This window comes from Corvus kubaryi, unplaced genomic scaffold (genome assembly GCF_017639235.1).
Source record: "Corvus kubaryi isolate FWS band 111438036 unplaced genomic scaffold, C.kubaryi_AGA036_p1.0 37272, whole genome shotgun sequence".
Taxonomy (NCBI): Eukaryota; Metazoa; Chordata; class Aves; order Passeriformes; family Corvidae; genus Corvus; species Corvus kubaryi.
The window spans coordinates 509,324-521,713 of NW_024581084.1; the positions used below are offsets into that span (position 1 = coordinate 509,324).

General features: G+C 38.0%; 1 protein-coding gene across 4 annotated transcripts in view; it reads right to left on the reverse strand.

Annotated features, from left to right (window-relative positions):
- The window catches only part of PRKCA (protein kinase C alpha), a 146,857-nt gene that overhangs the window by 76,587 nt on the left and 57,880 nt on the right, over nt 1–12,390 (reverse strand). For all 4 annotated transcript variants that reach the window (XM_042025491.1, XM_042025492.1, XM_042025494.1 and 1 more), the window contains exon 3: nt 11,527–11,609. In XM_042025491.1, coding sequence (XP_041881425.1) covers nt 11,527–11,609 — 83 coding nt within the window. The remainder of the gene's footprint in view (nt 1–11,526; nt 11,610–12,390) is intronic.

Genomic DNA, 12,390 nt, shown 5'->3' on the forward strand with positions numbered 1-12,390 from the left:
AGCTTGTAAAAAAAAGATGGGGTGACTGTGTAACTCAGCATTTTAGGCAAAATATATGGCAATTATGGGCACATTTATTCAAATAAACTGCAGCAAATGCCCAGCTCATGGTGATGACTGTCTGCAGGTCCCCAGCAGAGATCCCAGTTCTTCACCTGCAGAAGAAATTTCTCCTTGCTGTGGTTATTTGAGTCTCCTAAATCCCAAGGACTGCAGGAAGACACCCTAAACCCATGGCAGCATCTCAAATTCCATTTCCTACTAAATGAACTATACATTTTTAATCTGGTTTTACAGGCAACATTCACTATCATTTCTACAGCAGCTCCTGCCATCACCACCAAAGCCAGAGGTGTTCCTGCCTGGGAGTTCACAGGAAATGCACTGAACAGTTTCGTATAATCAACGTTTTCCTGAGGGCTCCGAGCGGAATAGACGCAGCACAGTTTATCTGGCATCTTTTTAGTTTTTACTGCAGTTGTAAATTGCACACGCTCTTTATTTTCGTGTTAAAGAAACAGTTTAAATACCAAGTTTGTAAATCAAGCACAGTTCATTAAGCACGAAAGACTCCCACTGACTCAGATGCAAATTTTGTACTAATGTTAGAAATGCTTGGAAACCCACTGTTTCCCAGACCTTCTCCTGAATTTCTCCCCACTCTCTAGATTTCCAAAGCAGTACCTTGCATTCAGCCCATTCTGCAAAACTCAGCTGCTGGCCCCTGCAATCCAGAGCAGTTAACATTTTTACTGAGCTTTCCCTTGATAAACAAGTGATTTTGTAAGACTGGAATGCCGAGCCACATAACTTTCAGTACTTCAAGTTTTTTCCACCCAGGTATTTGTGGAACTGCAAAGTTTTTAAAATAAATATACACCATAAATACTTTTAGCTGTATGGTGATGATTATGCACAAGTAGACACTCAACTGCATAACAAAAAGCCAGTGCAAACTGCAAATATCTTGTATTTTAAACAGCATAGAACACCCTCACCAACTCCCACATCAGGTGCTGATGATTTATTAACCTAATTTTCAGAAGCACCAAGTGCCTTCTTGCTGCTCCTGTTGGCTCTGCTGGGGAACACAAACACTAATGAGCATGGAAAATGAACAAATATCTGTGTGCACGTCTGTGTGTGCATGGATGAGGAATTCCATATACCCTTTAGAGTAAGGCACATTTTACCAAAAGGCCTTAATTTAAAAAAAAAAAATCTCATATTACAGATACCTTCGTGTGTGATGTTCTCAGGAGAAGACAAAAAAAACCTACTACTTATGAAGGAGGAACTTGATTTTTAATGTGATCCTTTTGAACCCCAGCTTCAGGAAATCTTCAATTTTTGGAAGTCTGTATTGATTAAGATGCATCGATCTTTTATTGCAGTGAGTAATAGCCCAAATTCTTGGAGTGTATCCCGAGAGTATTGGCAAAACAAGCAGTGATGAACCTGAGGGAAGGGATGCTGTGACAGGAGCACAGTGACAAGAAAATGAAATGCAGTGCAAGGACAGCTGAAGTGAGAAAAAATAAAACGCCACTTTTTTCCTCATTTATTTTAGAACTACTTGAAAATAAACTTTTATTAGAGGAGCCATTTCTGGACTGTTATGTCACTGAAGTGACTTGATTTAGACACAGAACTCCTTGTGAGGAGCCTGGAGGAGTTGGGGTCTGTTCTGGTGCAGGAGCTGTCTCCTCGCTTGACCCCAGGGCTTTGCTGCTGCCAAACACAAAGCACTGGGAACCACTTTGATTTGATTTGAGCTTGTAAGATCAGTAAACAGCTGTACCTTCTCACAGAAGAGCAAAGGATTAGTCTGGAATGGGAGAATAGAACATTTTCTACCCCCTCTTCTATAATGTGCTTCCAGCAAATTTAAAAAAAAAAAGTTTTTATTTCTCTTAATTTTACCTCTGTGTGGGCAGGTTTCTAAATAAAACATGTTAAATATAAACCCATTTGTGTCTGACCAAAGTCTTTCATATTATTTATGGAGAGTCCCCTTTGTGCAGGAATATTGAACAAAGTCTGTTGATTGCAGAGTTCTTTTTATTTTCCTGAATGGTCCAATCATGCTCTTGGCACACAAAGAGACAAGTAGCAGATGTTAAACAAAACTGTGAGGGATTTTATACATTTCTCCTAAAAGTTACAGGACTGCTTTCATTTCTAGTGGCTTTGGGGGTTTTTTTACTATCCTTCTATCTTTTTTGGTTCTGCCTCTCTCAAAGTCAAAATACCAAAGTATTTTCACTCCTATTTGGTATTAAACCAGAGGATTGACTTCACTAAATCTCAAAATTGACAACTAAATTTTAGTAGAACAAGATCAGCATGACAAAAAAAACCTAAATATTTGAGAACAACTACAAAAATCAAAGTCTCTGACTATTAAAGTTCTTATTTTTCTTTCTTAAGGGAAGTAAAAAGCTTTTTAATATAGTTTAAAAAAGGGGAATGCCATTAACATGCATTGAGGAATGGGACTTCAGGCTTCAGATTTAACAATACAACATCTCTACTCATAACTAGGTCAAGCTGTAGGTACTAAAACAGACCTTGGGAATAAAAGTAAATTTTGACCAAGGAAAGATTTCACAAAGCGATTTATAAGGGATACCCAGGTCTTCTTCCTGTTGCCTGCTAGGATTGTAGGACTCAAATTATCCTTAATTAAATGCAAATTATTTTTGCAGGAAGGAAACAATAACTTGAGATAACCCCAGATTTCACATGATTCTAGGGGAAGAAAATTATTCTAGAAAAAAACCTGTGACAAAGAAACTAAGAACCTTCTCCATAGACATTCCACGTATTTGTGTATGGCCTACATAACATAGGTTTTCTATATATTCTTATGCCCATCTGTTCCCAACTCCCTCAAACCTCATCGCTGCAGTCAGGTTGCTTTTTATCCTATTTTTGACAGGGTATATCATAATTTTTATACATCTCTACTTGTACAAACCCACTAAAAGGAACCATTCTCTGGTGCTCACTGGAGTCTTGGTCCAATCAATCATAATTTGCTCTCCATTCCAAGAAATCAGACTCTGCAACTGCATCTGCCTGTGATTTTCCAGGCCACTTTTCCCTCTGGAATGACCATAGTCCATCTGGAAGATGGAGGAAAAAGCTTTTTATTCCTTTTCACTTCTTTTTACCCAATTTCGGGCAACACAAACAAGAAGAATATTGACCCCATGGACAGCCAGTCTGTGATTTACAGGTCACATCACTGGAATTAAACACAAAATGCAAAGTTTAATGATAATAAAGCAATTAGGTGGATAGGAGAAAAGGCCATTTGCAGGCCAAAGATGGATCATTTCTCATCTTATTATAACTTTTATAAAAAAGAACAAAGACCATCAGATTCAGAAAACACCTTTTTAAGAGGGGTTACACAGAAATCACTTTAACAAATTATACTGCTTCTATTAAGTTTAGATTTGAAACTTTTTTATAAACTCTTTTAGTTAATGCCCCTGAAGTTAATAATTTGCTACTATTCTACCAGTCCTTCAGTTCCAATAGGGTCTAACCTAAATAACTGTAATAACCAGCTTTCAAGAAACTCCAAGTTTTGGGGTTTTTCTCTTTTTTTCTTCCCTTTTATAAAAAAAGAATTTAAAGTAGCCAAAGCTATGCAGACACTCCTTACAACTATTTTTGTAGAGGCTTTTATGTCTTTTCTGGTCCGTTCTCTGCTGGTCTGATGCTCCTGTTGCCATAGAAACAGACCTGAAGGTGCTTTGTTACAGATTACAATGGTTTTCCCAACACTGAGACAATCCTTTCATGCCTCAGTTCAGCAGGTACCCTTCCCATGGGGACAGAAAGGAAAAGGAATAAATCAATCTCTGACTCTTCCTCTATTAAGTTCTCATTACCAGAATTTATGATATGCTTCTGCCTTTAGTTTATGAGCTCAGCCAATGATCACTGGTACTTTAAGGACTGAGGTTCATTAATTACACAGGTCATGCTACAGTTAATTTATTTGAAAGGGAACAGCAAAAATCAAATTATGAAGGGAATCATGACTGGCATCGTGTTAACTTCAACAGAAACATCAGGATTTGGTTTTTCAGCACAGGCAATACACCATTGCTTTAAAATCTGTTTGCATCCAGTTTCATTGGGCTGCTAGAAAAATCAGATCAATTGTAAAATGAGAGAATATTTCATGCCAAGGATAACACTTAAAACATGTTCCCTGAGATCACTGATTACTTCAAGACAAATCCTATCCTTTCCAAAGGCTGAAGAAAAATCTGTGAGCTATTTGGATCTCTTTGGAATATTACCCCAATAATGGACAGTGAAAATTAGAAAATACAAGAGCACACCCAAGAATGAAAGCAAATTGTTCTTGTCCATGCAGAGCTCCCCGGATGCTTTCCCAGCACCAGCTGGATAAATGGAGCTCCATGGAAGAGGATGGAGCTGCTCCCTTCCCAGCCAGGGTGTCCCCACCTCACTTCCCTGCTTTTCCTCTCTCTTTCATCACTCTGTTCCAGGGTCAGAGCACCTCGATAGAAGAGCCTTGCTGCCTCCTACAAGTACAGGTTGTTCTTTCATCCCCACCCTCAGAGGAGTTTCACAGAGCTGTGATTTACACCAAGGACCTGAGGCCACACCACTTCAACTCAGCAGAGATCAGCAAACTTCTCCCAGCGCCCCAAGGACAGAGCCCCAGCAATTCCCAGAGATGGGGACACTCTCTGGTGACACATTAAAATCACTTGTAGCATATGGGATCTACAGTGCTTTTCAAAATTAGCCTACTTGTTTTATTCCAAATTAAGATCTAATCTAATTTTGGCACAAGAACTGCCACCTCAACAAACAGAAAGCGCTAAAAATTACCAGCATTCTGCAAGGCTCTCTCAGTGGTCTGTCTGTCTTCTAGCTACTGAGTTCAGTGTGCCATAATCATTATTTCTTATTTTAAAACCCACATAATTGTGGGGGTGGAACCTGATAGAAATGTCTATGCTGCATTTTACACACGATATCTCATGTAAAAAACCAGATTATTAGTAATTCTTAGGCATTCTTCCCCTCTAACCCCAAATATCAGCACATTTACACAGTTTAAAGATTGACACAACAGACTTTTGCCAAAAGGAAGCCACAAGCTGACTAGGAAATAATGAACCTCAACCCAAATTGCACAAAATTCAATATACTCTTAACAACTGGAAAATAAGTGCTGCTGGAATTAGGCCAACTTAAATTTGGGGAGTTAGAAAGGGTTTTGATGGTGAAAATCAGCACCCAGGAGTTGCTGCAGCTCCTGTAGTCACTGCCACCAAAACTGCACCCTATCCACAAGATTTCTTTTTACAACTGGGAATAACTTAGCTGAGAGTTCTCCTTTTATAGTACCACAGCCTAATTGTTCTGCAGTGCTAACTTGTGAAAATCAGGGATATTTTTAGGTTCATCATTTATATACATTTCCTAAGTGTCTCAGCAGAACTCTGCTCAATGATTAACTCTTACCAGCATCACCTGTAGTATGTAACATATTGCCCAGGAAATGGCTAGAAAGAAAAACACAAAGCCTAACTTTTATGTTACAGCTATTCAGCATTTGCACTGTCCTGGATTGGTAAAATAAAAAATACATTCTTTATAAATATAAAGCTATGAACTTTCAAATCTCAGAGGCTGTAACAAAAATCTAAACTGCACTCCCAGCGTCTCAGGCACAAACTCCATGAACTGAAAGCCTGAAGGACTGCAGTGGAAGATGTGAGCCAATGCTCCTTTGGAGTCACACACTGTGCAGGCAGCCACCCACCACGGATTTCCTACCCCTGGGGTGTTTGAGAAGAGGAGTCACACAGCTCCTTTCAACCCTGCAGGGAAAATTTTTCCATGCAGATGGACACAGAGCCAGTTTGGAGATTGGGTTACAGGGAAAAGGTGGGAATTACCAGTAGTTATAAAAGTACATGAACCTGTTCCTTTGTAATTTAATCCTGGTTTTACTGAGGATCATTCACTGTAGCTAAAAGCCATTTTGGTTGCAATAAAAGGAGCTCGTGCTTTAATTTAGGAGTAGAAGGTACAAATGTTTTCTCGGGGGATGACTAATTCAAACACATTCCAGCACAAGAACTGCTTTCAAGTAACCTGGGAAGCTGCCTGCAGCTACTTAAAAGAAGGCATTTAGGAGAGCAGTGCCCAAACTTCTCTATACAGGCAGGGATGGGCAATTCCATGAACGCTTGTGAGCATGAACCTCCTCCCAGTGCTGGAGGAAGATGAGCTCAATATACACTCGGTATGCACAGAGCCCTTTCAGGCAGGCTTCCTTCTGTAATTTCTCTAGCTTCCATTAAAAGGAACCTTGGCCCAGGACTGTTGTGTTCAAATTGGAATTTCATTGTCAATATAATCACCCTTTGTAATGAGCCACTGTCACACAGCACCATTGAAAACACAATTAAAACATTAGAAAAACAAGCAACTTTTCCCTACAATTAAATTTTGGGGTCTTTGAGGTCAAAACCATAAGCATGGAACCTTTATTTCTCCACAAAATACTTTGGATACTCTGCAGAGGTTCAAAAGTCAGGGTAACAACAAGAAATAAAATGCTTGTTTTTGTAAGAAAAATTATCTTGCTGTCCTGTAATTTTTTTTAAGTACTTATGATAAATAACATGAATAATAAAAATGTTCAGCTCCTTCAGTATCACTTACTGCATTGACTGTAGCGTGTTGATTTTGTTATCTAGGACTTGCTTTTGGGGAAAAGGGAGCAATAATATAGCAAGGAATATCATATTTTGACAAAAGTATGTTTGTATTGTAATTGTTTTCTATTAAGAATATTACCTACTGCCTCCATCTAATAATGTGAATTGCAAACAAAGTCCATGTGATTAATAATTATCATAATTAAAAACCACAGACATACAAGCACATGAAGTTGTTTCCTCAATCTGTAAATAGAGGGGCTTTGTAATTTTCTCTGCTTGGGGTATGCAATGAAAAATTGCATCAGAGCTGTTTAAGAATCACTCCCAAAAATTCCTACAGGCTTCTTTTTAAAGGAACATTTTTGTTAATCTGGCAAGCAGTGAACTGCTTCTTGCCAGTTCTCCCTGCATTTGTGTATCTTTTGTGATGAAGCAAGAAGGTTTTCATCTTAATTAAAAAGAAAATATTTCTGGGACAAGACTGCCTATTATTCAAAATTCAGATTAGCAATAAAAAAACCCCCCAAACCTTAGCAGCGTCTGGTTGGGCTTGATGATCTTAAAGATCCTTTCCAATCTAACTGATTCTATGATTCTATACTATTTTATCAATAATATATTATCAACATATTATAACATTATAATAATATTTTATCTACAATATTTTATCAAATTATGTTTGTTGTTGCTCCAGTCTCAAGATGTCCAACACTTGTAACAGTTGTTTTTCATTGTAAAAAAACCTAAAGAGTTAAAAGCAAATCAGACAAGCCCTGCTGCTGCATTTCATTATCCCTGCAAAGAAAAAGACTGCAAAGCTTTCTGATTAAAATCCCTTTTTAACTAGTTCTACCGTAAATCTTAATACTGTGCTTCCAGTTACTGCCTTTTCTTCTCATGAGTTTGGTTTGGTTTTTTTAATTCCCTAGGCCAGTCAAGCAACTCTCTTCATCCATTCTGAAACCAGCCTCCTACATGTAAATATGATCTAGAAACATGATTAAATGCCAGTGGGGGAAATAAAATGGAAAAAAAAAAAAGAAAAAAAGAAAAAAAATTCAGCATTTTCTGGAACTGAACAGCAAATAAATCTGGTCAAGACACCTAAACCCGCTGGGCCAGACAAATTATATTAATTTATTCTGTCTTAGTACAGAGGTGATTCTTCAAATCATTTCTCTCAGAGCCCCAGCCATCAAATGAGCAGTGTGATAGTGCAGTAAATGTGGACATCAGCACTGCCCTGAGCCTCAGGGCAAACCCAACCCACTGCTGCCACTCTGTACATCAGCATTTATGAATTAGAGTTTCCCACTGGTCCCCCAGCACATGAATTTTTAAGGGTCAATCTTTCTCCTCCCAGCTCTAAAATCTCAGAAACCATAAAACAAAAATCACAGTGGAGCTTCACAGGGCTCCTGTCCCATCTCCCCACAGAGGACTACAGCACTGTGGAGAGAAGGGAACTCCAATAAGAAAAATCTTAATTTCTTCTACTGGAAGCCCCTTGCAGCAGTTACCTGAGGCCACAATCTCTGAGTTCTTGTGCACTCAAAGTCTTATAAACTCATACTGAAAAAAATAATACCATCAAACACTATTTTAAATTAATGCTTGGGTTTTTTTAAATTATATCTTTCATGTAATTAGGAACATTTTAATATATAACAAAGACACCTTCTGGTCACTGAATTCCATTAACAAAGAAAACAAATATTTAACTCAATTTTCAAGAAACTTGACCCATTATCCCTTAATACTGAACACATCTTAACAAAGCTCACTACAGCAGCACTCAAAAGTTTGAGGCTGCTCTTACATTTTTACACTAATTTACCCAAGTTTTAAGTATTTCACCAATGACTTAAAATAATTTTAAAAACACCAATCATCTTCCAAAACCAAGCACCTGAACTGGAGATGATGCTTCCTGTGACTCTGGAGGGCACCAGCAGCAGGAGCTGTTAATTTCTACTCAACAGCATCACCATAAAGAGCTGGCCATGAAGAGAAGATGAATAATTTCTGTTCAAACTCCAGAGAGCCATTAGACAGAGCAGGAAAACAACTTCCTGAGCTGCTTTTTGCTAAGACACCAGAGCTCACACCCTGCCAAGTACTAAGGAAACGTAAAGTTTTTTGATTGTGTGACTTCTTGTTTCACCAAAACAGGATATTGCTCTCCAGACACCATCATTGCAATGCCACTCAAGGATGACCACTTTATTCCCAAGTATTATTTCCCTTTTGGCACAAGCTCAGACCTTTCAACCTCACATTTCAGCTACTCTGAGTAAACAAAAGGCTCATTTTAAGCTTTCCTCTTTTACACTCACCTTTATTAAGGCGTTATTTTGCAAGGACTGCCTCATTTATATTAAAAGTACAGGGCACCATAATTTAACATTATTCTGATGCACAATAATCATTATTATGTAATTATTATAATTATTGCTCTGGAAAATTAATTTTATTAATGACAGTATTACTCTTACAATTAATGGAAAGGTTACACTGGAGCATTTGAGTACACAAATTAATCGTGCACCTGCACAAAGTAATTTAGAAAAGGATGTTTAAATATTTAAAAATCTGCTAAATGTTATGATAAGCTTTGTAGCACACTACATTTCAGAACAAAGCTTGTAGCAATTGGGATAGGAATAAGTTGCTAAATTGTAAAAGGGTTGAAATTATAGTCCAACATTTCAGTAAATTAAAGTATAATATTCTACAATCCTCTCTGTGTAATAGTACCCACGAATGTAGCACGATTTTAATAAGACATATTTATTTCCTGATTGCTTTTAATCTTCAAAGTGTTTTTGAGCTATTGATGCTGTGTAAATATTGAAAATGATCATTTGGTAACCCAAATACAGAAATGAGGCATTAGGCTGATTTATTTAATCACCAAGGCCAAAAACCCAAATCATGAAATGCAGGCAGCAATATTAAAGACCATTAACAACCTGTCACAGATTCTGTCACCATGAAAGATGCTCGATAAAATTAAATGGCCTCGCACAGAAATGTGTATTCTCATTTATGAACTTCAGGCGAGCAACCCCAAAGAATCATCTTATTAAAAAAAACTAATAATCAAAAACACCTTTAAGGCCAAACCATTCATTATAGACACGCAGAGCTGTTCATGAGTGCCACCACTAAAATCGTCAATCAAGAGTTATCTCCCGTGAATATCCCACATCACAACGGAGCCCTAAGCTAAAACTCGATTTGGGTTATTCTCCTTGTAGTTCTAGGACTGACCAAAACAAATCAGCAAGGTATTGCTGGTAGGTATGAACTATATTTAGAGAATGAGGAATTAAGCAGATAATTTTTAATTGTTCAGACTTTTGTTTAAATTGTGGCCCCTTTGGGCTCAATGGGGGTTTTGCCAACAACAAACTCCACACAGATCAGGGATGAGAACATCACTCAGACAGGGCTGACCTGGGGTTCAGCCTCTCTGTAGCTCAAGGCACTTCAACTACACAACTCCCAAATTCCAAAAGCCTGCTTTAACTGTTAAACTACATGTACAGAGCCAACTGCCCCATTGTAAAGCTTAAAGAAATCAGGAACTTTCAGAAAAGCAAAGGTATGAAGAATAATTTTGGTTTCTTGCTCTTGCCTAATGATTGTGTTAATAGTAAAGCCTGTATCAGCTAAACAAGAGACACTGAACAGGGTAATTACACTCCTAACTTTAGCATTCTTCTTCTGTACCTAAATATAGATTTCCTGAAATGTTTAAAAATTAAAGTTTTAAAAATTCTTCTCAGTTCTTCAACATTTCCCCGTATTTAAATTTTAAAATGAGAGAACCTTCTAATATCTGAAATTTTCCAAGACCCCTTGTAGCTTCTGACCATGTATTGTTCACTGACCTCCTGGCTGGCATATTGAAACAATTCATGAGAAGCTCATTAAAACCTAGCAAGAAAATTCTTCTGGTGCATTTTATCAGAGGAGATAATAGCCTACAATCTAGAGCATGAATATGTTATAAGAAACAAAACAGAGCCATTCAGACAAAGAACACTTTGAATGTATTGTTCCCATAAGCAGATGTTAAATTACTTCACTGTAAAGTGGGATTTATAAAACCCAAAGAAATGTTATTTTTATGTGAACAAATGAGATCAGTTTATTATTTCAGCAGGGTGACACAAAGATCCTGCACATGTGTCTCACCACACAGGCAGATGTGCTGAGAGGAAAAACTGGTTGTTGACCAAAAATTCTACGTGTCTACAGAAGTACTGACAGAGCGGGATGGAATGGGAGTATCCAGACTGCTAGACTAGCTCAAACATGAAAATAAAATAAAAACCCAGTAAGCCAGCTGGCTCAAGATTAAACTGACATTTAACTGGAGCTACAGATCCTTGTGTGCAGTGAGACAAGGACCAGAGACAGCTCAAAAGATACACTTTGAGATAAGATAGATACAAAGAAAGCTTAGAAAAAGCTTCAGCCTTTCTGGGAATTGTTAACATCAAATACATCCAACATAAAGCGAAGAAAATAAAATGCTGATTCATGGTTGGGTAAACGCCTCAGGGTTGTCCTGTTCCAAGGATATTGTTCTTGGTCACACACTCAATCTTACTTTTCTGACCAAAAATAGATCTCTCCGTCCATAAACATTTTCTTCACAACTGTTAAAACCCACTTGGACTCAATTATCTGTCATGAAGAACCCATTGATCCTGTTTGTAACCCATTCTCACGGTTGTAACAACATAAAACTGTGTAAAGCCATCTTAAATGTTGATGTACTCACATCAGTGTCGGGTCCCTTGTCAGCCCCAGGACAAGAGAAGGTAACGAACTCATGGCATCTCTTGTGAACCACAAAACAGCAAACTGGCAAAAAAAGGGGAAACAACAGTTAGAATGGTTGTTGGTGGTGTTTTGGTTTTGTTTGTTTGTTTTTCTGGGGTTTTTTTTCAAATTTTGTAACAAATATCAAATAAAACTTAAGTATTTCACCTGTAAGTCAATGAAAGAAAGCCGAGCCTCGTGTTAAATAAAGACACAAGACATCAAGCAAACACTGTGATTCAAGAGGAGATAAGCATTCACATTTAAAAACCAAGAGACTCTACACAATGATAAATCTTTAATGCTGAAGACATCCCACAGTGTTCAAATATAGTGTGGGATGAGCAGTTCTATGAAGCCACATTTCCTGCATCTAAATCCTCTGTCACAGGAACTGTCAATGTGCATCCAGCAAGAGCAGGAGGCAGGAGTGAGGAATGTTAAGCTGGAATGAAAGCCATCCTTGGGTGTGGGATTTGCTCCCCTGCATGCCTTGGGGAAGGCCTCTATGAAGATCCAAAGTCTTTCTCAGTTAATCACTTCTGTGAGGGACCAGAGTTCTCTCTGAGTGAAGCCTGTTGTAGAGAGCAAAGTGTTCTCATAGCACAGAATGGCAGGAGATAATGGGAAAAGAAAATTAGCTCCTGATTGCAATATGAATCCCATTTAAAATTTATGAATGATCTGAAAGAACTTTTTCTTTCTGAGATAAAAAAGCTTCTGCAATGGGATCGAGGCCATAGGTTGTCACACAGCATAGGACACACAGGTCCCTCCAAACCACACAAAAAGAACAATTTGCTTGAGGGTGCTTGTTTTAGGA